General features: G+C 41.7%; 1 protein-coding gene and 1 pseudogene across 1 annotated transcript; one reads left to right on the top strand and one right to left on the bottom strand.

The window, feature by feature from the left end:
• Positions 1–442: 442 nt before the first annotated feature.
• Positions 443–7,875, top strand: LOC135526464 (fibroblast growth factor 2-like). Its single transcript, XM_064954858.1, has 3 exons — positions 443–1,044; positions 3,454–3,557; positions 5,392–7,875. Exons 1-3 carry the CDS (start codon positions 867–869, stop codon positions 5,575–5,577), a joined length of 468 nt encoding a protein of 155 aa, XP_064810930.1. The 5' UTR covers positions 443–866; the 3' UTR covers positions 5,578–7,875.
• Positions 6,333–26,220, bottom strand: LOC135527248 (nucleoside diphosphate-linked moiety X motif 6-like; annotated as a pseudogene).
• Between the last annotated feature and the right edge of the window lie 560 nt (positions 26,221–26,780).

Here is a 26,780-nt window from a genome sequence, read left to right as displayed (position 1 = left end):
TTATACAGTTCACAACTCAAAATAGAGTTTCTATGTGAAGGGTCCTTTAAAATCTTCAATATTTACATATTTCCTTGAATTCAATTAGACAAGCTATTGTAATGTACTCTGTTGTACTTTCTGCTGCATATTTCATTTGTTCTTCAATAATGTGGCACAGAATCACTGATTCTACCCAGAAGTTCTAAGAAGCTAAGCTGAAGCCACCACTCAAGTTGCACAAGCCAAGGGTCTCTTAGGACGCAGTTCAATCAGTAAGCCCCAGTCTTACCCTCCTTTCTCTGCTTGTGCTGTGTAGGGTTGTCTGGTTCAGTTAGAAAGTGAAAGTGTGTGTGTGTGTGTGTGTGTGTGTGTGTGTGTGTGTGTGTGTGTGTGTGTGTGTGTGTGTGTGTGTGTGTGTGTGCTTGCCTCGGAGGGCGCATGCGAACTGAGGCCCATAGGGAAAGTCTCCCCAGATTTCAGCCAGCTGCCCTGCTGTAAACATTTCAGTGCTTAAGATTGGAGGAAGAAGACGATGGAAGGTGGAACACACGAATCCCCATCCAAACTACACTCGAATATCAACTCTTAGCACTTTCTTAAAGGAACGAGAAGAGGCCAGTGAGGGGTGGACCTTGCTGTCGCGGCTAACAAGCTCCTTTCCAAGTGCTGCTAGCGCTTAGATTCCTCTCTGCTTGGGAGTAGAGGGCATGCTACACCAGAGGGGTGTTCACAAACAAACTATCTGACCCTGGGGGTTAACTAAAATCAGGCTGTGTGAGGCTCGCTGGGGAAGGGAGGGGACAGCAGTTAGCATAAGGCAGCTGTGGGGCTGCTGCACTGGTAGCACACAGCAGCAGCAGGGTAGAGGATAGAGGGAAGAGGAGATGGCCACAGGAGAAATCACCACTCTACCCGCCACACCTGAAGATGGAGGCAGTGGCGGCTTCCTTCCAGGAAACTTTAAGGAGCCCAAGAGGTTGTACTGTAAAAACGGAGGCTACTTCTTGAGGATAAACTCTAACGGAAGCGTGGACGGGATCAGAGATAAGAACGACCCCCACAGTAAGTAGTTCCAGTCCCTTGCATGGCAGACAAAGCTTCTTTATGCGTTTAAAGGGTAACAGGGATGTAACCGTGAGGGAAATCAGGGAGGACTGAAGGGAATTTTACGAATGAGTGTGTTTATTTATGGCTTCTACAGCATTCAAATGACAGTCGTTCGTGTAGTTCTTTTACATTCGCCTTTGCAAGTGCTTTCATGAATGTGGTGGGTTTTGATCTCATTCAAGTCATCTTGATGTGTGTAACACGGACATTCTTTAAATGTCACTGCTATTACGTCACATGTAATTCAAATGTCCAGAATTAAAATATGATGTAGCTTTCGTGTGAAATGTGCATTAACACATAGATAGACCAACTCTCGAGTCCACATAAAGGCCATTGATTGAGATTGAAGCACTAGGTTTGTGTTCTTATCAATTCAGTATAATATTAAAGTATAATTGATTAGCTTTAAATTTAACATGCAACAACACATTGAAACCACCTCACACATTGAAACCACCTCATAACTCACTATCTAGTTGTTTTTTCTTCAGTGTGTGTCTCTCAGATTGCATCAGTAATTGGGAGGAGGAGAAGGGGCCCATGTAGAAGAGGGGGTTTTCGTCACAGGAAGCACTGCTCAGTAGATCCTTGAGTGACAGATAGGGGATGGGACTTAGAACAGGTGCTATCAAACAGCTGTCCAAAAATCATCACAAGCAATGAACTACTATGGTAAGAATGGGGACAAGAGACTGACTAGTTTTAATGAAAAGGCCATTGGCCATTTCAATTATTGAAAAACAATTAGCATCTCATTTACTTTACAGCGACATTTATCTTCATTCAACAAGGCATATACAATATTCTAGAAGCGTAGTAGTAACCCATACACTAAACTGGATACACCACACTAAACCTATACACTAAACTATACTTTCTGTCATGACCATTCATTCAAATAGAACCAATGAAAAGGACTCTGTTGATACGCACATTTGCTTCCTCAATATGATTAAAGCAAGCGATGATGAAATAAACCATTGCCGAACGTTTCACGTAGGGATGTGATCACTAGACCTGCTGTACAGATGTTCAGTAAACACTAGATGCTCCCTTGCATGCAACAACTTCTAATGATGTATTCCTTCAGAGAGGAATGGATCTTCATGACATGAGTCATTAAACAAACCCTAAGTGCACACAGATGCCTCTTATATAGAAGTTTACAATGTATCATCATGTACTATCTTGCCTTATGAGGCCTGTTTGATAAGAACTCTATTATATATATTTTTAACTATGCTATAAATATGCTATTCAAATATGCTCCATTGGCGCAGCACACGTAGGCTTATCAGACTCCACAAAACGTTTGGAGTATTTACAAGATGATCACTTCAACCAAATACAAGCTTTCAATAACTATTACGGCATTATTAATGTTGTTTCTCAAAATGTGAAAATTGTGAAGAACGATGGTGAACCACAACTTCGAATGGTTATCTTGCTTATCTGAAGTTTTATGAAGAAATATTGTATCAACTTGTTTGCCTCTGCTATATACTGAACAAAAATATAAACGCAACATGCAACAATTTTACTGCGTTACAGTTCATATAAGGAAATCAGTCAATTAAAATAAATAAATTACACCCTAATCTATGGATTTTACATGACTAGGCAGGGGCACAGCTATGGGTGGGCCTGGGATAGTTTAGGCCCACCCACTGGGAAGCCAGGCCCAGTCAATCAGAATCAGCGTTTTCCCACAAAAGGGTTTTATTAGGGTTTCATCAGCTGCCCGGGTGGCTGGTCTCAGACAATCCCGCAGGTGAAGAAGCCAGATGTGGAGGTCATGGGCTGGCGTGGTTACACACAGTCTGCAGTTGTGACGTATTGCCAAATTCTGTAAAACGACATTGGAGGCGACTTATGGTAGAGAAATGAACATTCAATGCTCTGGCAACAGCTCTGGTGGACATTCCTGCAGTCAGCATGCAAAGTGCACTTTTCCTCAACTTGAGACATTTGTGGTATTGCGTTATGTGAAAAAAGCACAATTTAGAGATGCCTTTTATTGTTCCCAACATAAGGTGCACCTTTGTAATAATCATGCTGTTTAATTAGCTTCTTGGTATGCCACACCTGTCCGGTGGATGGATTATCTTTACAAAGGAGAAATGCTCACTGACAGGGATGTAAACAAACTTGTACACAACATTTGAGAGAAATAAGCTTTTTGTGCATATGGGACCATGTTTCAGCTCATGAAACATGGTGTCAACACTTTACCTGTTGCGTTTATATTTCTGTTCAGTATAATACTCTGCTCTATCCATCCTTGTTCAACACCACTAACAACTAGCATCAATGGAGTTGCTATCAATTCACTCTGAGACTAAAGTAATTTTCCCTCCTCAGATAAGCTTCAACTCCAGGCGACCTCAGTGGGGGAAGTAGTAATCAAAGGGGTCTCAGCCAACCGCTATCTGGCCATGAATGCAGATGGAAGACTGTTTGGAGCGGTGAGTAAGCATTGCCTTCCTAATAGCTACCAAAGCAGTTACCAAAGCAACTCCATTCCATCTGTTTTGGTATTGTCATGGTCTACAACTCATGCTTTACTCTAACAGGGACAGTCCCATTCCTAAGATGAAGGGTTTTCATTAAGTTCATGCTGAAAGCAAATATTATCTTGTCATACACTGACAACAGATTTTGCTTTCGTATTACACTTGTTAGTGTGGTAGCAGTGAATGGAGGTACTTCTGGGATACTGCAGAAGTCCGAGCAGATAACTGACTGGTGTGTTTCCTGTCTCTCCTTAATGAGTAATCAGACTAGGCAATGGACACACACTGGCAGACACATTACAGACATGGCACCTTCACTGATGTGATCAATCATCCAGGATCTGTTCTCACACGTTCTCTCAGGGTGGGGGAAAGTTACAGTTTGGTGTTAGCATTTTGTAAATAGACTGTTGTGTTCAGGTTGAAATTGGAAGCTGGAGGTATTATATGTTGTTCTGTACATCTCCTTATTCAGCCCCACTCACCAGCTTTATGCACATGATCATCTGTATAGATCGAGCTTACTTTCTAATACACTCATTACTTCTAACTTTACCTTTCCATTTTAGCACTGCCTTCCATGTCGGCATGGATAGTCTATATATATTCAGATATTAGGTGGTAGGGATTGAACTTTGTAGTCAATGTAAATGAATACACTTTTTTTTTATCTTTCCCAGTGTTGCTACCCTCTGAATTTATCTTCCAACTGTTTTTGTGCCAGGGATTGCTTCCATGTAGGGTTAGGTAGGGCCATAAAAGTTATCCTCTATACTAGGTAGCCATGGTTGAATGGACAACAGGCCCCCTGTTGTTGGATAGGGCAGGGAATTCTGTTGGCCCTGCTATCAAGAGATATTTGAGCCAGATGTGATTGATGTCATCAGATCTTCCACATGAACACAAAATCACAGTGTGGACAGGAATAATCATTTATATTTTCCATTATTTCATGTAATAACAGAAATGTAATAACAAAAACCTGTCAGAGGGTAGAAAACTGGGAGTTACTTCATTTCTATTGGACATGAGCAAATCTATTTCTTGCACACGGCCACTAGAACTGAACTGACCATTTGTTTTACTAATTTAAGAATGGATGATTATTCACACATCTTTGGCTTGGCAAAACATCTAGTAAAACTATTGAAAAATATCTTCATTAGTGTGTGACATTAAACAGGAGTTCAGACTGTTCTGGAATGTCCACTGAAACAATGGAGGTATTGAGGTCTGATGTGTTTTACTGGATTAATCAAATTATGATGTATTTTTTGTCAGTTTGCAAGCTTTTCCCTTTTCTCCACAGAGCATGTAAAAATCAACTATATTTAATTATGTCTAAATGAAATGGCTTATTTAGAGGATATCACAATGACTAAACATTTGTGTTGACATTCCAACTACATTTATTTCAACTTTTCCCCTGGCCGCTAAGACCTAGGCTAAACTCCAGTTACATGAAATGTGGATCCTTTTTTTATAATATAAAAAACCATCATTGCCCAAAGCTTGTCACTGGTGGACATTCCCCATTGAACATGGCTTTTAGTTCAATGGGGAATAGGTTTATTCATCTTGGTTTGAGAAACCTGCCCATTACGTTTTATTTCATAAGACAAAGACAAGATTTCAAAAGAGTTTCATTGACATTTATCATTGGTTCGGTTTACAATATGAAAGTGGATCAAGTTTTTCAAAGAATAATAGAACTGGATTAACAAATGTTGTAAATTGATCTCTGATTTGCTATCTCATATCTTTCGAACATTCTCTCTCTCTTCAGAGACGGACAACAGATGAATGCTACTTCATGGAGAGGCTGGAGAGTAACAACTACAACACCTACCACTCTCGAAAGTACCCTGAAATGTATGTGGCACTGAAAAGGACTGGCCAGTACAAGTCAGGATCCAAAACTGGACCCGGCCAAAAAGCCATTCTCTTTCTCCCCATGTCGGCCAGACGCTGAGCTCATCTTGTCGTACCAATCTTAAAGTCAGCCTGGCTGCACACAAACAGACAGGACATGAAGAAATACAATGGAGCGTATTAAATGACTGTGACGACATAATCATCATGTAGTTAGGTACTTTAACGGCAATTCAATTCAACTATATAATGTGAGTTTGACTAGAGCTGCTTCAAATATTCTAGTGTACTTTGATACTCTGCTTATTTTTCTTGGTTTACCAATTTTGAAGGTACATTATTTAAGATGAAAGAGAAAGTGATAACACACAAGATTCCACTGAGTAGCTCTGGGCTTAAATTTTTTATTTTTTACTGCAGCAAGAACTTTACTTGATATAACTTTTAAATAGAACATTGGGTTGGCAAAGATAAATCGAGCATTGCAAAACAAACAGTATACCTAGTATAATACTACAGTATATGATATTGCACCTCTCAATCTTAACATATGAATGATTCATTTAATTTTAGAGCTTAGAGGCCCTGAGTTCTTCCCAAACAGAGTAGCCTATTTCTTAAAATTGTGCATATTTTTTATCTTTACAGACAAGAGGTCTTGTGATTTGTGAAAAATATCCTTTACAGTAATCATCATCGGTACCATTGGCTACACCCTCCTTCCCATGTAACAGTTCAGAAAAACCTATTCCAGTCTCTCATAAATATACATTTCAAGTATTATGGTGAAAGACCATCCACATGCTCATATGACTTGCATTGACGTGTTCGTGCTATTAGCATCGATGCACTAGGCTAGGGAGGTCCTGGAGGCAGCACCCTGTGGTACAGCTGGTAGAACCTCCCTGAGTAGACTGCTGGCAGCTCCTCCATAGCCAGGTCAATCTGGTCGAAGCCCTGGTTCAGGCCGTGAAGCAGAAGCCTGGCTAGGCGGCTAGTGATAGGAGTAGTGGAGCTAGTCTTGGTTAGCTCAGTTAGCTCCAGCCACTCACAGCGCAGGCACTCCTGGGTGCAGAAGTTGATGTCGTATGTGAGGGGGCTGATGATGTACATGTCGGACATACCAAAAGCACCTGGGATGTTGTGCTGCTGCCGGATGCTCAGGAGGGACTTGAACTCTGAGCGGACTCCCGTCTCCTCAAAGACCTCACGGACCGCAGTGAAGGCTTGGAAAAAGAAAGTAAACAGAACAAAAGGAGATTTTATATGTTTGTACTGTTCTTTAAACGTCTTTGTTTTGAAAACCTTATTACTGTACATCTTATCTGACTGCATGATAATGCTCACTGGACACAAATAAAAATTGTGTGATACAATGTGAGCGCCCTTAACAACATTTTTACATTGTAATTCATGAAAATGAAATTTGGTTCTAAAAAAGGGAATTCGATTGTACTTTAGTCACATACAACGCTGCTTCAGTAGGTGGGGCGTTGTATCAACAGCTGCTTAAAAAAAACAAGTTGAACTTGTAACTAGTAAAACGTTTATTTGAAGTCTGTTTAAGTCTTTAAATTGTTTAGATGTATGCTTGAGTGTAGTTCATATGAATGTCTGAGGAGGCAGTTTCAAAAAGTAAACATTCCTATGAATAGGTATGTGTGTGTGCATTTAGATATTGTCTATGTATGGTATACGTTATGTGGTTGCATCACTGACCAATGTTTTCTCCTGGATCCGAGAGCCCTCCAGGGAACTTCCATGCATGTACTGTCTGAAATTAAGTTACAATAATATACTTTGAATTAGGATGCAAATTGAATGGGCTGCATCCAAGTCTTTTATTTGTGAAAGTGTCCTCCAGGGTCCTTCAACATTGATAAGTATGTTACAATTGTATGTGCATAGGGACAAATCCTAACTTATATGCACCTAATTCACACTTGTCAAATGTATGCTTTAATGTTAAAAGTGATGCCTTGTACTCAGATCTAAAGATAGGATTCTGCCTGATGCATTAAATATTCATTTTGATGTCATTATATATTGTTATTCTTGAGAAAATCTAAGCAACTAAGTTTGGTGTTTAGTTTCACCACTCTTAAACTATATTTAAAGACAGATCGCTGCTGTTTAAATTATGAAGTAGTTGTATACATTTATTGTAGCTCTTGATTAATTCAAATTCTACTTTTTGTTTGCAATTATAAAACAATATTTTTCTATATTTGATTTCCTTGATCTTGTTCAAAGTTTTGATGAACTGTAAAGCACTACACTTTCATCATTTGATTCCTCTTTGTAAACATACATACCAACAAAGTGCTATATTTGTTGAAGCCACTTATATCTGCAACAAGGTAGGAAAATTCAAGAATAAACGTATCTTAACAATATACATCAAGTTTTGTGTGGTTTATTAAATTGTGTTCTGGTAAAGTGGCTGTGGTTCTAGATACAGGTTGGCCTAATGGTTATGAGCGCATCACAAGTCAGAAAAGTACAAACGGACCGAATAGCAATTAAGAATCATGATCGTAATTCTTATCCCAAATCAACAGCCAATGACCCATGTTGTTCTAAAACCTACTTCAACCCATTGCACATTATTTAATCAGATTTCAACACAGCAAATTACAAATCCTTTGTCTCTGCCGCAAATCATCTAGCTACAGCGCAATTACCAGGCATTCTTTTCTGTATGCTACGTTTGCCGTCTTGGTGCAGACGTCAGTGATAATGACCCAGAGAGGTTCACTTTCAGGAAACACAACCCTAGAGAAGCTCTGGGTGGGCTTACCCTGCCAAACTCTGCCAATGGCCAAGGGCCAGACTGAGTCTATGAGGCCCTCTTCCAGTAAATGATGACACTTCTCTTACTTCCCAAACACTGACCGCTCACCTCTGTTTCCTACAATAACTAGCATTGCAGAAGTAATGTATTCCTGAAATGTATTCTTCTGTAAGAATTCCTACAAGTGATGTTTACTAACTCGGGACAGACTTGCTGACGTGATGTCATTAAGCAAAAGTGCTGTTGTATCATAAATGGCACACCACGATGCTGTCATTGTCTGAATAAATTGACTGATGGAAAAAAGGGTTAAACCACTCATATTAAACCACTCAATTCCTGGGCTTCAATACCTCTTTGCCAATTGGCCTGGACCCTTTGCTGCTGACACGGAACCCCGTCGATCCATCACGACTGGTCTGCTGACGTAACCGCCCGAGGGGGTTTCAACAGGCTCTTCCATTGTGACGTCCCTCTGAGGTCCATCTGCTAGCCCCGGCTTGCTAGCCTCTTGATACTCCCCATCCCGGATCCGGGATCGTGAATACAGCCTCAGGCTCATTAGCATTACGCAACGTTAATGATTTCTGAAAATCGCAAATGAAATGAAAATAATATGCCTGCTCTCAAGCTTAGCCTTTTCTTAACAACACTGTCATCTCAGATTTTCAAAATATGCTTTTGAACCATAGCAAATCAAGCATTTGTGTAAGAGTATTGCAAGCTAGCTTAGCATTTTGCGTAGCATTTAGCACGCAACATTTTCACAAAAACCAGATAACCAAATAAATAAAATCATTTACCTTTGAAGAGCTTCGGATGTTTTCAATGAGGAGACTCTCAGTTACATAGCAAATGTTCAGTTTTTCCTGAAAGAATCTTTGTGTAGGAGAAATCGCTCCGTTTTGTACATCACATTTGGCTACCGAAACGAACCGAAAATTCAGTCACCAAAACGTCAAACTTTTTCCGAATTAACTCCATAATATCGACCGAAACATGGCAAACGTTGTTTAGAATCAATCCTCAAGGTGTTTTTTCACATATCTCTTCATTGATGTGCCGTTCGTGGAAGCCTGCTTTCCCCTCAGAATCGCATGGAAAAATACCAGCAGCTGAAAATGACGCACCAATTTCGACGGAGGACATCGGGCGGACACCTGGAAAATGTAGTCTCTTATGGTCAATCTTCCAATGATATGCCTACAAATACGTCACAATTCTGCAGACACCTTGGGGAAACGATAGATAGGGCAGGCTCATTCCTCTCGCATTCACAGCCATATAAGGAGACAATGGAAAACAGAGCCTCAAAAATCCTGCTCATTTCCTGGTTGCCGTTTCATCTTGGTTTTGCCTGTAGCTCCCGTTCTAGGGCACCCACAGACAATATCTTTGCAGTTCTGGAAAATCCAGAGTGTTTTCTTTCCAAAGCTATCAATTATATGCATAGTCGAGCATCTTTTTGTGACAAAATATCTTGTTTAAAACGTGAACGTTTTTTCATCCAAAAATGAAATTGCGCCCCCAGAGTTTCAAGAGGCTAGCTGTCTGAATCGCCGTGTCTCCTGCTCGCCTAGCTACTCACTGGACCCTATGATCACTCGCCTACACATGCCTCTCCCTGATGTTCCACCCCCCACAAATGCGGTGACCGCACCTGGTGCCTCTAGAGACAAAACCTCTCTCATCGTCACTCAATGCCTAGGTTACCTCCACTGTACTCACATCGTGCCATACCTTTGTCTGTTCATTATGCCTTGAATCTATTCTTCCGCTCCCAGAAATCTGCTCCTTTTACTCTCTATTCCGAACGTACTAGACGACCAGTTCTTATAGCCTTTAGCCGTACACTTATCCTACTCCTCATCTGTTCCTCTGGTGATGTAGAGGTTAACCCAGGCCCTGCAGCCCCAAGCATCACTCCCATTCCCCAGGCGCTCTCATTTGTTGATTTCTGTATCCGTAAAAGCCTTGGTTTCATGCATGTTAACATTAGAAGCCTCCTCCCTAAGTTTGTTTTAATCACTGCTTTAGCACACTCTGCCAACCCGGATGTCCTAGCAGTGTCTGAATCCTGGCTTAGGAAGGCCACCAAAAATAACTATAACATTTTCCGACAAGATAGAACTGCAAAAGGGGGCGGAGTTGCAATCTACTTCAGAGATGGCCTGCAGAGTTCTGTCATACTATCCAGGTCTGGATATTAAAAATCCACCTTTCCAGAAACTAGTCTCTCACCATTGCCGATGTTGTAGACCCCCTTAAGCCCCCAGCTGTGCCCAGGACACCATATGTGAATTGATCGCCCCCCATCTATCTTTAGAGTTTGTACTGTTAGATGACCTAAACTGGGACAACCTCTTAGAGATCGGGCCCTCGGGCTACTTTTTTCAACATTCTGTTAAAAATCACGCAACATTTCAACGTCCTGCTACTCATGCCAGGAATAAGGTATATGCATATGATTAGTATGTGTGCATAGAAAACACTCTGAAGTTTCTAGAACTGGTTCAATGGTGTCTGTGACTATAATAGAACGAGTTCCGTGGTCAAAATCACCAGAAAACCTGGTCACTAAATCAACGAAGAAAAAATCAATCCGCCAGCCCAAGTATTTTCTATTGGAAGGAAAAATAATTAAGAGTGAGATTACAGTTCCTACAGCTTCCACACGATGTTGCCAGTGTTGTGATTTCGATTCAACTAAATCCTTGGTCATCTGAGTAATAGCCACATCCGGTTGTCAAGTCCACAGATGTAAAACAATGGAACCGGAAAAGTTAGTTACGTTACCCAAACTCGTGCTTATTGAATACAGATCGCTCCGTGATCAATTTGATCATTTATTAACGTTTAGTAATACCTAAATTTGGATTACAGAAGTAGTTTGAAGTGTTTTGTCAAAGTTTATAGGCAACTTTTTTAATTTTAAAAAATAACGTCGCGTTTAAAAAATGTGTTTTTACTGGATCTGACGGTGTTCATAAATTGACATTTTGGGTACACAAGGACCGATTTAATCGAAAAAGGACCCAATTGTGATGTTTATGGGACATATAGGAGTGCCAACAAAGAATCTCGTCAAAGGTAATGAATGTTTTATATTTTATTTCTGCGTTTTGTGTAGCACCGGCTACGCTAATTCCTTTGTTTACGTGCCCTTCTGGTATTTCGGCATGTTGCCTGCTATCAGATAATAGCTACTCATGCTTTCGCCGAAAAGCATTTTACAAATCTGACTCATTGGCTAGATTCACAACGAGTGTAGCTTGAATTGACTACCCTGTATGGGCTCCCTGCCTGTGCCATTAAACCCCTACAACTCATCCAGAACGCCGCAGCCCGTCTGGTGTTCAACCTTCCCAAGTTCTCTCACGTCACCCCGCTCCTCCGCTCTCTCCACTGGCTTCCAGTTGAAGCTCGCATCCGCTACAAGACCATGGTGCTTGCCTACGGAGCTGTGAGGGGAACGGCACCGCAGTACCTCCAGGCTCTGATCAGGCCCTACACCCAAGCAAGGGCACTGCGTTCATCCACCTCTGGCCTGCTCGCCTCCCTACCATTGAGGAAGTACAGTTCCCGCTCAGCCCAGTCAAAACTGTTCGCTGCTCTGGCCCCCCAATGGTGGAACAAACTCCCTCACGACGCCAGGACAGCGGAGTCAATCACCACCTTCCGGAGACACCTGAAACCCCACCTCTTCAAGGAATACCTAGGATAGGATAAGTAATCCTTCTCACCACCCCCCCCCCCTTAATGATTTAGATGCACTATTGTAAAGTGGCTGTTCCACTGGATGTCAGAAGGTGAATTCACCAATTTGTAAGTCGCTCTGGATAAGAGCGTCTGCTAAATGACTTAAATGTAAATGTATGTGAATTTTAATGAACGTTTGAGTTTTAACGAGTGCTATTAGCATTTGGCGTAGTGCATTTGCATTTATTGTTGGAAGGGGGTGCGGTTGCATCCCGGGTGGGCCAGAGAGGTTAACACCCGGCCGTCCTACAGTCTAAACTAGATGCCCCAATCTCACACAAATTATCAAGGAACCTACCAGGTACAACCCTAAATCCGTAACAATGGGCACCCTCTTAGATATCATCCTGGCCAACTTGCCCTCGAAATACACCTCTGCTGTCTTCAACCAGGATCTCTGCGATCACTGCCTCATTACCTGAGTGCGTAATGGGTCTGCGGTCAAACAACCACCCCTCATCACTGTCAAACGCTCCCTAAAACACTTCAGCGAGCAGGCCTTTCTAATCTACCTGGCCCTGGTATCCTGGAAGGATATTGACCTCATCCCGTCAGTAGAGGATGCCTGGTTGCTCTTCAAAAGTGCTTTCCTCACCATCTTAAATAAGCATGCCCCATTCAAAAAATGTAGAACTAAGAAAAGGTATAGCCCTTGGTTCACCCCAGACTTGACTTGACCAGCACAAAAACATCCAGTGGCATTCTGCATTAGCATCGAATAGCCCCCGCAATGTAAAACTTTTCAGGGAAGTCAGGAACCAATATACTCAGTCAGTTAGGAAAGCTAAGACGAGCTTTTTCAAATAGAAATTTGCTTCCTGTAGCACTAATTCCAAAAAGTTTTGGACCCTAACGTCCATGGAGAATAAGAGCACCTCCTCCCATCTGCCTACTGCACTGAGGATAGGAAACACTGTCACCACCAATAAATCTACAATAATCGATCATTTCAATAAGCATTTTTTTCCCTAGCCCCCCCTCCACCCCGCTTATCTTTCACCCAAATCCAGACAGCTGATGTTCTGAAAGAGCTGCAAAATCTGGATCTCTACAAATCAGTTGAGCTAGACAATCTGGACCCTCTCTTTCTAAAAGTATCCACCAAAATTGTTGCAACCCCTATTACTAGCCTTTTCAACCTCTCTTTTGGATCGTCTGAGATCCCCAAAGATTGGAAAGCTGCCGCGGTCATCCCCCTCTTCAAAGGGGGAGACACTCTAGACCCAAACTGTTATAGACCTATATCCATCCTGCCCTGCCTTTCTAAAATCTTCAAAAGATAAGTTAACAAACAGATCACCGACCATTTCGAATCCCAACGTACCTTCTCCACTATGCAATCCGGTTTCCGAGCTTGTCATGGGTTCACCTCAGCCACGCACAAGGTCCTAAACAATATAACCGCCATCGATAAAAAACAGTACTGTGCAGCCGTCTTCATTGACCTGGTCAAGGCTTCTGACTCTGTCAATTACTGCATTCTTTTCGGCAGACTCAATAGCCTTGGCTTCTCAAATGACTGCCTCACCTGGTTCACCAACTAGTTCTCAGATAGAGCTCAGTGTGTCAAATCGGAGGGCCTGTTGTCCGGACCTCTGGCAGTCTCTATGGGGGTGCCGCAGGGTTCAATTCTCGGGCCGACTCTTTTCTCTGTATATATCAATGATGTCGCTATTGCTGCTGGTGATTCTCTAATCCACCTCTACGCACGCGACACCCTTCTGTATACATCTGGCCCTTCTTTGGATACTGTGCTAACAAACCTCCAAACAAGCTTCAACGCTTCAACTGGTTAGACTGTAAACTCCCCTTCCAGACTCACATTAAGCATCTCCAATCCAAAATTAAATCTAGAATTGGATTCCTATTTTGCAACAAAGCCTCCTTCACTCATGCTGCCAAACATACCCCCATCAAAACTGACTACCCTACCGATCCTCTACTTCAGCAATGTAATTTACAAAATAGCCCCCAACACTCTACTCAGCAATGTAGTGGATGTAGTCTATCACAGTGCCATCCGTTTTGTCACCAAAGCACCATATACTACCCCCCACTGCGACATGTATGCTCTCGTTGGCTGGCCCTCACTACATATTCGTCGCCAAACTCACTGGCTCCAGGTCATCTATGAGACTTTGCTAGATAAAGCCCCACCTTATCTCAGCTCACTGGTCCCCATAGCAACACCCACCCGTAGCACACGCTCCAGGAGGTATATTTCACTGGTCATCCCCAAAGCCAACACTTCCAGCCACCGCCTTTCCTTCCAGTTCTCTGCTGCCAGTGACTGGAACGAATTGCTAAAATCACTGAAGCTGGAGTCTTATATCTCCCTCTAACTTTAAGCATCAGCTTACCGATCACTGTACCTGTACATAGCACACCCAACTACCTCATCCCCATATTGTTATTTATCTTCTTGCTCTTTTGCACCCCAGTATCTCTACTTGCACATCATCATCTGCCCATCTATCACTCCAGTGTTAATGCTAAATTGTAATTATTTTGCCTCTATGGCCTATTTATTGCCTACCTCCCTACTCTTCTACATTTGCACACACTGTACATAGATTTCTGTTTTTTTCTATTGTGTTATTGACTGTACGTTTGTTTATGTGTAACTCTGTGTTGTTGTTTTTGTCTCACTGCTTTGCTTTCTCTTGGCCAGGTCACAGTTGTAAATGAGAACTTGTTCTCAACTGGCCTACCTGGTTAAATAAAGGTGAAATAAATCAAATATTACAGTGAATGTAAGCACTGCGCCTGACATTGATTGCAGTGATTGGGTACACTGAGAAATATTCAACCAAATAGTTGCCACTGAGTCCTGCATACACAAGCAGGAGTTAAGGATGTTTGCTTGAGGTTGGGTAATGCTGTGGGGTGCTATGCTAAGTGAGACGGCACTGCAGCAGAAGTCAAGGTAAAGTCTGTGAGAGGAGATGAATTCTCCCCATGGAGAGAGACAGGATGAGGGCCAGCACATGCCAGGAAAACTGCCTAAATAAACACAGATAATTATAACCATTTATAACAGTGGAAAGGAAGGAAAACAACTACTGCCATTTACCGCTCAGTGTCGATTGAAGAGGCACATTGAGTTCCAGAGTTCAGACAGTATCACTGTGGCCGAAAAGCTTTAGTTTCAGTAACACATCTCACAATGATTTAGTTGTACTTCCCTACACTGACACTTTTATTTTTTTAACATTATAATTAGACATCAGGTAAGAACAAATTCTTATTTACAATGATGGCCTAGGAACAGTAACTGCCTTGTTCAGGTGCAGAACAACAGATTTTTATCTTGTCAGCTGGGGGATTTGATCTTGCAACCTTTTTGGTTACTGGCCCAATGCTCTAACCACTCTAGGCTACCTGCCACCCCGGTGTCTTTGGTCTCTTTGTTGCCTATCTGATTAATGCCCTCCTTGCCTAATCCTTCACTTTTGGTGGGCAGCCCTCTCTTGGCAGGTGTGTTGTGTTGCCATATTCTTTCCATTTTTTAATAAGGCATTTAATGGTGCTCCGTGGGATGTTCAAAGTTTTGGATGTTTTTATAACATAACCCTGATCTGTACTTCTCCACAACTTTGTCCCTGACCTGTTTGGAGGGCTACTTTGTCTTCATGGTGCCGCTTGTGTGGTGTTACCCCTTGCTTAGTGGGGGTGCAGACTCTGGGGCTTTTCAGAAGAGTTGTATATATACTAAGATTATGTAACAGATCATGTGACACTTAGATTGCACACAGAAGGAATTAATTTAACTAATTATGTGACTTCTGAAGGTAATTGGTTGCACCAGATCTTATTTAGGGGCTTCTTAGCAAAGGGGGTGAAATCAAATGCACGCACCACTTTGTTTAAAAAAATATATATATATTTTTAAACAAGTTATGTTTTACATTTCACTTCACCAATTTGGACTATTTTGTGTATGTCCATTACATGAAATCCAAATGAAAATCAATTTACATTACAGGTTGTAATGCAACAAAATAGGAAAAACACCAATGGGGATGAATACTTTTGCAAGGCACTGTAGCTCAGCCACCTTCCACCACAGATGTGGGAGGCCAACATAGGCGAAGGCAGTGGATTGAGACGCAGCCCATGCTGAAAGGTATCTCTACTTCAAACTGATTAAGGGGGATTTTTTTCCGATTTTGTTCATTAGATTGACACACGGGTGTGTGTTAAGCGGAGCGACACTGTGGAACCCAAGAACAGACTCAGATGAGGAAACAGGGATGAATGAACCAAAATATTTATTGTTACACAGAGAGATATGGAATGCAGATCCGGGGAAGCTCGGATGAGTTGCAGAAAAAACAGATGTGGAGACAGAGGTTGGAGTTGGCTGAGTAGAACTTGGTAAACAGATCCTGAGGGGAATCCAAGGTAGTGATGGTGAGTAAAATCGAGAACAAGGTAGTTGGGTGGTGAGATGTGGAACAGGAGACAGAGCAGTAACTGCAATGAGAGGATAAAAGGTGTCAGGCAGGGAAACAGGCACAACGGGATCTTGCGTAATAATAAATGGCTAGAATAATAACTGACTGAGCAGAGATTACGATCTGGCAGAGTGGAAGTGGCAGGACTGAGTATTTGTAAGAGGTCTTGATTATGGAACGAGTTGCAGCTGGAAGGGATTTGCTCTGACTCCAGCACACCTGTCTCCAACCACACACTCACACAGAGAGGGAGAGAGAGTGTACTGGGGGAGTAACTGCAGGTAAAGAATACACCGGATGAACACCAGAGGGCGTAGCAGGAGCAGATGTGACAGTGTGTCCACCTCTTGATACTCCCCATCCCGGATCCGGGATCGTGAATACAGCCTCAGGCTCATTAGCATTACGCAACGTTAATGATTTCTGAAAATCACAAATGAAATGAAAATAATATGCCTGCTCTCAAGCTTAGCCTTTTCTTAACAACACTGTCATCTCAGATTTTCAAAATATGCTTTTGAACCATAGCAAATCAAGCATTTGTGTAAGAGTATTGCAAGCTAGCTTAGCATTTTGCGTAGCATTTAGCACGCAACATTTTCACAAAAACCAGATAACCAAATAAATAAAATCATTTACCTTTGAAGAGCTTCGGATGTTTTCAATGAGGACACTCTCAGTTACATAGCAAATGTTCAGTTTTTCCTGAAAGAATCTTTGTGTAGGAGAAATCGCTCCGTTTTGTACATCACATTTGGCTACCGAAACGAACCGAAAATTCAGTCACCAAAACGTCAAATTTTTTCCGAATTAACTCCATAATATCGACCGAAACATGGCAGACGTTGTTTAGAATCAATCCTCAAGGTGTTTTTTCACATATCTCTTCATTGATGTGCCGTTCGTGGAAGCCTGCTTTCCCCTCAGAATCCCATGGAAAAATACCAGCAGCTGAAAATGACGCACCAATTTCGACGGAGGACACCGGGCGGACACCTGTAAAATGTAGTCTCTTATGGTCAATCTTCCAATGATATGCCTACAAATACGTCACAATGCTGCAGACACCTTGGGGAAACGATAGATAGGGCAGGCTCATTCCTCTCGCATTCACAGCCATATAAGGAGACAATAGAAAACAGAGCCTCAAAAATCCTGCTCATTTCCTGGTTGCCGTTTCATCTTGGTTTTGCCTGTAGCTCCCGTTCTAGGGCACCCACAGACAATATCTTTTCAGTTCTGGAAAATTCAGTGTTTTCTTTCCAAAGCTATCAATTATATACATAGTCGAGCATCTTTTTGTGACAAAATATCTTGTTTAAAACGGGAACGTTTTTCATCCAAAAATGAAATTGCGCCCCCAGAGTTTCAAGAGGTTAAGGATTGGCCCTAATAGAAGTCGACATATCTCATAAAAGAAAACAAGTTTCAAGCTGAGCCTTATGTAATACATAAAACATGACAGGCAGGGAAACAGTCCAGTACCTTGTTTTTACAATGGCAACAATGGCAACCTTAACATTTGACTAATCAATGACTGCACCTTGATGGATAGAAAAAGTGTCTACGTGCTGGTCCATACTCCAAAGAACCTTGACGACAGCTTCCAGACAACTGACTTCAGACCAGGTAATTATTATTGGGTTTGAGAGAACATGAAAACGTTTCATTTAACTGACCCACGTGGAGTGAGCACTAAGTGCCCTGGGGCCGGGCTTTATTCAGCCTGCCAGAGAGAGGGGCCATCACAACAACTCGAAAAACATCAGGGACTTGACCGATATTCAGACGCTATTTTCTTACAGTGAGGTATACTTAGTTGCGTCAACAAATGCTGGACTATATATACCACCACGGCCAGGCCAGACTAGAAAACAAGGTAATACTGTAATTTATTATCAATAACTCATCCTAAGTGAGTAAAGGTAGTGACAAATGTCAAGGTCCTTCCTACATTGTACAGTCTGTGTTGACATAGTCTGTAGTGAAACAGAGAGTGTGACTCGGTAACAGTTGTGAAACGTTTGCCATCCCTTTTGGCCTAGTGGGATAACTAAACCCCTTTTTCAACAGGTTCCCATCGGGCAAAAACTGGGTAAATCAATATTGTTTCCACATTATTTCAACCCAAAAATGCAATGTGATGACATTGAATCAAGGTGGAAAACTGATTAGATTAGAAAAAAGTAATCAATGTAAGGGATTTCATATTTTGTCACCCAACTTTTAACCTTTTTGTTGATTTCACGTTAAATTCACGTTTAGTTGACAACTCAACCAAATGTAAATCAAAACTAGATTTTGAACAAAAGTTTGTACCCAGTGGGTTGTGACTAAGAGGGCCAGGTATGTGCCTCTGTTGACAGCTCCAGGGAGAAGGAAATGGGCCCTTGTTTTTCCGTGCCGGTGTCTCACCAGGACACACTCTAGACCTTGAATGAATCCCCCAGATGTGTGACGAGGGATGGGTCATCTAATCCCCGACTTGGCCTTCTGTGTGGAAATTGATGTCATCCCCGGCCGGCACCGGGCACATCACAAGAGATTGCCCGGGTACCGGACTGAGAAGCTATCATTAGGTTAGCTGTGGAGGGGGAGAACATTTTTCTCCAAAAGGCAGTGACTGGTGTCTGTTCGTAAACTCAGGAATGACGCACCAAACCAAGTAATCAACGAAGGGACTTCCCTTCATTTAAAACTGTTGGCTGCTGTGGCTGACAGCTTGGGTCCTGAATCAAGAAAATATTCTCCCAAAACCACTCATTCTTTTAAATTTATAGTGTTAAATAACACTGAGAATAATATTTTGTTGTGAACAAATGTTTCATTTTGGTATTATAATAAGGTTGGCAGCAACATGGGAAAAAAAATGTGGGAATCTGTTGCAGCTCTTTATTGGCTGGCTAGCTAGCAAACGTAGCTGGTTACAATAATACCAAAGACAATATTAGCATGTAAAGCAGCTAGTTCGCTGTACAATTGCCTAAACAAACTGCACTATCAATTTAGGAGTCTTTAATCTCACCATGTTTAACCTGCAGATTGATGTGCCTGTCATTCACAACGGTTAAATGACCACAAAATCAAGTCTGTACTTAAACCCCATTGAAAACCTGTGGCTTGAATTGAAGAGGGCAGTCCATTAGCGCAGACAAAGGATATCAAGGTTCTGAAAAGATTCTGTATGGAGGAGTGGTCTAAGAAACCTCCCAGTGTGTTCTCCATTCTCATAAAACATTTTAGAAAAAGGCCATTATCCTCGCAAGGTGAGATTTTGAAAGGTATTGAAAACCGACGTGGAAATAATTTTGACCCCTATCTTAAAAAAAAGTATATTACTTATTAAACAAAATCTCTTTCTCTGAGCAAATGTATTTGTATAACATAATATATTCGTTTTTTTCCCACATACAATATAGCTCATTATTTGTCAGATTTATTTTAGTATTTTTTGGTCATCTTTATCAACAGTGGCAATAATTTTGGACCTAACGCTAAGTGGCAAGGTTATTGGTACACTCACCAATTCATTTTTGACCCCAAACTATCTTCAGGGAAAGGAGCTGGTTGCTCGGTTTGACACTAAAACTCCTTGGATGATGATATGATGTAAATTAAATGATTTAATAACACAAATGACCCAGTGTGTTGTGTTGGTGTGTACTCCAACACATATCAGTCCTAAAAACACTTACAGTCACGATGGTGGGGTCCCGCAAGTTACTGTTGGCAACATGCCATCAGACCATGTGGACCAGGTTTTGGCCATCCTCTTTCCACAGACATGTTCTGACATGCTTGCATCCACTTTGGGGGAAGTATAAAGGAAACAGCATGCCACCTGGTGGATGATTGTGTTGGTGTTTATAAAAAAATATAAAAAACTGCCATCCAACATCCCTTCCCTGAACATTGTTTTCCACTCCCACAAAGCCCAAGTCTATTTGTTTGCATGTCAAACACAAACTACATTTGAAATAACTGATATTTGCCCCATGAATATTTCTGCACAAGTGTGTGTGCAAAGGCTTTACGATACCTGAAGCAGACCTGATCCTGAGCAGTATAAACCTGTGATATAGGTCAGGTTACACAAGGACTATACTACCTGCCACTCCAATGTGATGAGTAGCAAACCCGGGCAGCCTGCTCTGCCCATCCCCCAGCCACAGAGACAGAATGGCTTGGTCCTGTTTGGCATGATGGTAGGTGAAGCCATGAGCAGAGGCAGCTGCGGCACAACGGCTGAAAGAGATAGGCACATGAAGCCATACTGCCACCCGGCCCTCTGTCCTCCACTGAGCCAAAGAATCTGAAAAACAAACAAAACATCACACAGTCAAAGGAACATGTCTGAGTAGATTCATCATTCAGTAGCTGAGTAGATGTATACTGAACAAAAATATAAACGCAACATGCAACAATTTCAAAGATTTTAATGAGTTACAGATCATATAAGGAAATTATATATGTATCGTCAATTTAAATAAATTCATTAGACCCCAATCTGTAGATTTCACATGACTGGGAATACAGATATTCTTAAGGTATCTGTTGATCACAGATACCTTAAAAATAATAGGCCACACAATGGGCCTCAGTATCTTGTCAATGTATCTCTGTTCATTCCAAATGCCATCAATTATGTTCAATGTCCGCCGCTTATGCCTTCTCATACCATAACTCCACCAGCACCATTGGGCAATCTGTTCACAACGTTGACATCAGCAACAAGTTGAGGCCAGTTGGACGTATGCCAAATTCTCTAAAACGACGTTGGATGCGGTTTATGGTGGAGAAATTAGCATTAAATTATCTAGCAACAGATTTAGTCCTTTGCTGATTATTTTGGCAAAAGATAAAGGCTCACTAACAGGGATGTCAACAAATTTGTGCACAAAATTTCTGAGAAACACGATTTTGGTGCATATGTAAAAAAACGCCACCCATGCCGTCAGGTGGAATCCGTAGATCAGGGCCTAATACATTTGTTTCAATTGACTGATTTCATTATATGAACTGTAACTCGGTAAAATCGTTGCATTTATATTTTTTGTTCAGTATATATTCGTTTTCCACCACTGGTGAGCGTGGCCAAATATCTATATTTTCATGTCACCCAATATTTAGCGGATGGTTTGAATAAAAACAAATATATAGTGTAACGCGCCGGACCTCGGGCTCAAAGGTCGAGGCCTGCTCCCTGCTGTTTCATTACACTGGTGTCAGAAGTGATCTGAGCATTGAAACATTAAGAACACCTCTTTCCATAACAAACTGACCAGGTGTTCTTAATGTTCTGTACACTCAGTGTGTGTTTGACACCCAGGTCTACATACCTCGTAGTAAATTACTAAATACTCATTCGCTGATATCTGCCGAATCTGTGCACCTTCCCAGACAAAACATTTACATTCATCCCCTGCTCGTTCTGTAGTTGTAGCCGGCTTGCTAAGCATGTGAATTCTCGACCAGCCCTCGATGACCCTATAGTATCCGTAAGGCGAAGCGTTTTAATTGAAAGCGCATTTCTTACTATATGTTGTAGTTTGCAAGTAAGAGTTAACATGTTATAAAAGCCTTTAAATATATTTTCATGGAAAAGCGTCCCTGAAATGTTACTTACTCGCGGGTTACATAAATAAGTTGCATAAATACCGTTATATACTTCACATATATGTGGCCATCTTTGTTACATTTCTTTTGCGTTTTTGTAAGTTGCTAGCAAGTAAAATAATATCATACAAAGGTATATTATGTTCAATATACAATATACAAATATATATATATATATATATATATATATATATATATATATATATATATATATATATATTCTGACTCAAATATATATATATATATATATATATATATATATATATATATATATATATATATATATATATATATATATATATTCTGACTCATCATCCGTCTTTGCACCAAAATAGAAAAACCGAGTTTCAAAGCAGAATTACTACGGCATTTACGGTAAAAGAAGCGGTACTGAACTTCAACCAGGACGTTTATCTCAGTTGATTCACCCATCTGCTTCACATGCACACTGTTGATAAATTAAAGACAAAGAAAGAAAAACAAAAGCAATGTTAGGAGAGTCAATGATGGTGACAACTCAAGGGAACTGAGAGATGGCTCTAGTGATTTAAATAGCTTGCAGAGCTCGGGCACGAGGCAGCGATCGCAACAACAACAACTAATTTACAGGTATTGACTCAGTTGAGAAAAGTAGCTAGTTAACGCTCGTTAGCTAGTTATGTTGCTCTTAAATAATATGGCTGAATACAATGTACATTTCATGTACCATATATTTTCGTCATTTAGTAGACGCAGTTATCCAGAGCGACTAACAGTAATAAATCGGTGTAAGTGCCATGCTCAAGGGCACATCACATTTTTCTTTATCTGCTCGGTGATTCCGGTTACTGGCCCAACGCTCTTTTAACCGCTAGGCGATGTGCCGCCCGAAAAAGATGTCACAAACCTACCAAGAGAGGGCCACCGACCAAAACTGACGGACTAGGCAAGGAGGGCATTAATCAGATAGGCAACAAAGAACCAAGATAACGTTGGGTGGCAGGTAGCCTAGTGGTTAGAGCATTGGGTCAGTAGGTTGCAAAATCGAATCCCCCAGCTGACAAGGTACAACTCTTTCATTCTGCCCTTGAACAAGCTCCTAGGCCGTCATTGAAAATAAGAAATTGTTCTTAACTGACTTGCCTGATTAAATAAATGTCAAATAAATATACATACCAATTAACATGGAGGCGTGCACTTACTTGCTGATGATGGATGGAAGTTGCAATGAGTACACACATTGCCTTGCATGTCACCTCCAGCAGCCCCTAACTCCACAAGAAAGCCCCCCCTCCCCCTGCAGGGATGTGTGGTATGCCAGTGATTTCACTCTTGACAAAACGTTCTCTTTTTGCAGTTTAGAAAGTCCTAACATTCTATTTAAACATTTTGTGTACAGCAGATTATAAACTTCCCAAAATATTCAGGACATCAGCAGGGCTGAGTGTAAAAGCAGGATGACCAGTCCTATTGTCGAGCCATACTGGGCAACAGGAGGTATGTCAACAATGTTTATCAACATAATGGAATATTGTATATGTGCATGTGCTTATTGACAATGAATTGTGCTGTGGGAAGACAATATCAACAATTGACACAGACAGTTGATATGGTGAATAATATTAGACCGACACAAAGGCTGTCAGTTTATTACCAGGCCAAGTTTCTGTGCAGTGTTTGTTTTTTCAAGGTGTGTCTGGCCTGCCTGGCATCATCTTTCCCCGGGAGTTAAGTGGGCCTACAGAAAAGTACTCAGAACAGCCTGAAAGTAAAGCCTGGGGATGGAGTGACTCTTCACTCCCTGAAAGGGCCTGTGTTACAGGCAGAAGATGTGCATCTCTCCACCAGGTAAGGTAGTAGGTTTAAAGGTGTCTGCACTCATCCCATCCAAAACAATTCAGAACAGTTTGTGCATATATTATGATGACGTTTTTGTTCGTTTTGGTCTTCGGCAAGGTTTTTTTTTGCGTGTTGTGCACATGATTTTTTCTTGAGGCAAGCTGAATTTCTGTACCCAAAGTTTATGCCCCTTCCTTGGTCGTAGGTCAACAGTACAGATTCTTCAATGAAGTGTTTGTTGTCGTTCAACAAAAGACGACTCACTTTCATGTACATTTTTTCACTTGAGAAGTACTGCACCAAATATCTTAGTTAGATGTACATTTGTGCAATTATGGTCTTCTTGGCAACATTGACATTCCTTGAGCTGTCTTAGATACAGTCTGACTAGGAAGTACACTGGCTACGGCATCTTAAGATGGACAAACAGTACTATTGCTGATTTTTCAAGTGAAGGTATTTTAAGGGAGTATATGAGGAACACTCTTTTGGAGTTTAGCCGAGTTTGTCTAGGTGCCAGCCGAACTGAAGCATTGGAAGCCTTAAGACTAACCTCACTTTACTTGTATAGCCATACACCATAAAATGTTTTATACTTATAGATAAATGTCGCCATCTGCTGGTGATACACCTGCAACAACAGTTTGACAGTCAATTGAGTGATGACTCAGAAATGCCATCACAGTTTGGTTAATTGCATGATGAATGGTAAATGCACTCTTGCTTTTTATTTCTAAATGCAGACAGAAGGATGATGTGCTCCATTTGGAAGAATTCTGTAACTTCTTTCTCAGATCTTCGGGTTAGACAGTTTATTTATCATGGGACTACATAACAGGGGATATATGTTATTATTTAGGCAACTAGGCAAGTAAGTTAAGAACAAATTCTTATTTACAATGACGTGCTACCAGGGAACAATGGGTTAACTGCCTTGTTTAGGAGCAGAGCGACATATTTTTACCTTGTCAGCTCTGGGATTTGATCCAGCAACCTTTCGGTTACTGGCCCAACGATGTAACCACTAGGCTACCACCCGCGCCAAATATGTAATGTAACACTTTTCAATGTAACACTTTGCATTACATTTACATACACTCATATTTCAGATCGAAAGACCCACTCTGGAAACTTACTCTCCCTGATGTATTTTGGCGGAGCGTGTAGTCTGCGGGTGACGGGGGTCGACGGCCACTCCCTGGAGAGACCCCTACCTACCCCGGGACTGGAGCCTGATACAGAGGAGAGCTCTGACGAGCTCAGCCCTCGGCTCCACCTCCGACCTGGGCTCCACCTCCATGGACCTGAGGTGCAGGCCAGGGATCCGGCGCAGCCTGGTCCTGCATCCAGTACCCCATGCAGGCCCGCCTGTATGCCCTGTGTCCCTGCAACCCCCAGACTCCCACTAAGTCTGAGCAGGGCATTCTCAGTCTAGAGGTGGAGAATAAGGTGAAGTTCAGAGACAGGCACAAAGAGGCTCAAGAGGAGGAGGATACGGCAGCCCTGAGGTCTAAAGTCATATACAGTATGATCCCGAGAGAGACTTCTCCAACTACGGTACACTAATATATGACTTTCCTTTGAATTGGAAAATTCTTCATCAGAAATGATATGCTATATCTCAAATTCACGAAATCTGAACTCTGATTTTATGCATTTGATTCCATTTTTGTGCTTATGTGATGTTGATTATGTTATTTTTGCATACAGGAATCACACCTCCTAGGGGGGTTCTCCTTTATGGCCCCCCGGGAACAGGAAAGACTATGATTGGATGAGCCATAGCCAATGAGGTCGGGGCACATATGACCTTAATCAACCGTCCATAAATCATTAGCAAGTATGGTCATATTATTGCTACCTAATGAAATGTGGTTGGGTACCAAGTACAAGATCATGTATTGAGGGTTAGTGGTGCTTGTACATCCATATCAAGTGACCTTAGTTTATTTTGTTCTCATGTTCGACCTGTCTTTACAGATTTTATGGTGAAACAGAGGTCAGATTGAGGCAGATATTCACAGGAGCCTCTCAAAGGTAAATATCGAGAGAAAAAATACATATCAACCTTAGAAATGCAGACTGACATCCAAAATATCCCCCTCTCTCCTGCACATCCTTCAGACATTCTCCCTCTGTCTGCTGAGTGTCTGCTGAATCTTGGTTTTTGTTCTGTCAGCGAATCAGTCTAATGAGAAAAAGAGACCGCAGGCCCACGATCAGAGATGGCTCGACAGCCGCCCTCCGCCCCTTTAGAGAACACAGGGAGCCTGGGAAACCCATCACCGTTGGTCGCCATGACGTGCCAAATTGGCATCACGTTATGGCCAAGTATATCTTCATCTCCCCAGCCCAGCTCCTTGGTGCAGATGGTGCACTGAAGCAGCTGCTCTCCCTCCTGCTATCTGTTTTCCATACTGATGCTAAGTCTTGTTGTATAATCCAAGGTCACCAACCACCAAGGGCTTGCTGCTGTGGAATGTGGCGAAAGCTCTTCCTGCTCCCAGAGTTCTTGTCTCTCCACTCTCACTGTGGTTTATTTGTGTTTTGGTCCATCTGCTGGGCCTGTGGTATAGGGGGAGGTGGAAATAGCTTTATTTCTCAGCCGGACCACCCATTTTAGAACATAGTACAAGGAGCTCTGTTAGAGTATTAAAATTGTATTGCCAGATAATGCCTGATAGTTTCAGAAGATGTAAACCAGTAATTTATTAAGCCTTCAGACACATTCATTGTGTGGAAATGTCCTTTATGTTTGAGCTTTTGGTGTCGGGGTCATTGGTTAGACTAAGATTATTGATTAATAATTTTTTACACCTACATGCTTAAATTCAAGCACAGTCATACTACCTTAAAAGC

The sequence above is a fragment of the Oncorhynchus masou genome, chromosome 32 (genome assembly GCF_036934945.1).
Source record: "Oncorhynchus masou masou isolate Uvic2021 chromosome 32, UVic_Omas_1.1, whole genome shotgun sequence".
Lineage (NCBI taxonomy): Eukaryota > Metazoa > Chordata > Actinopteri > Salmoniformes > Salmonidae > Oncorhynchus > Oncorhynchus masou.
The sequence above is the reverse complement of the archived record's forward strand: the minus strand, read 5'-3'. Positions and strand labels throughout refer to the sequence as shown.

What these genes read in the sequence shown, in the direction of transcription:
- LOC135526464 (XM_064954858.1), top strand. Translation starts at nt 867, where the DNA reads ATGGCCACAGGAGAAATCACCACTCTACCCGCCACACCTGAAGATGGA. An exon ending in AGATAAGAACGACCCCCACA is followed by an intron (nt 1,045 to 3,453) that starts GTAAGTAGTTCC and finishes TTCCCTCCTCAG; the next exon opens with ATAAGCTTCAACTCCAGGCG. An exon ending in ATGGAAGACTGTTTGGAGCG is followed by an intron (nt 3,558 to 5,391) that starts GTGAGTAAGCAT and finishes CTCTCTCTTCAG; the next exon opens with AGACGGACAACAGATGAATG.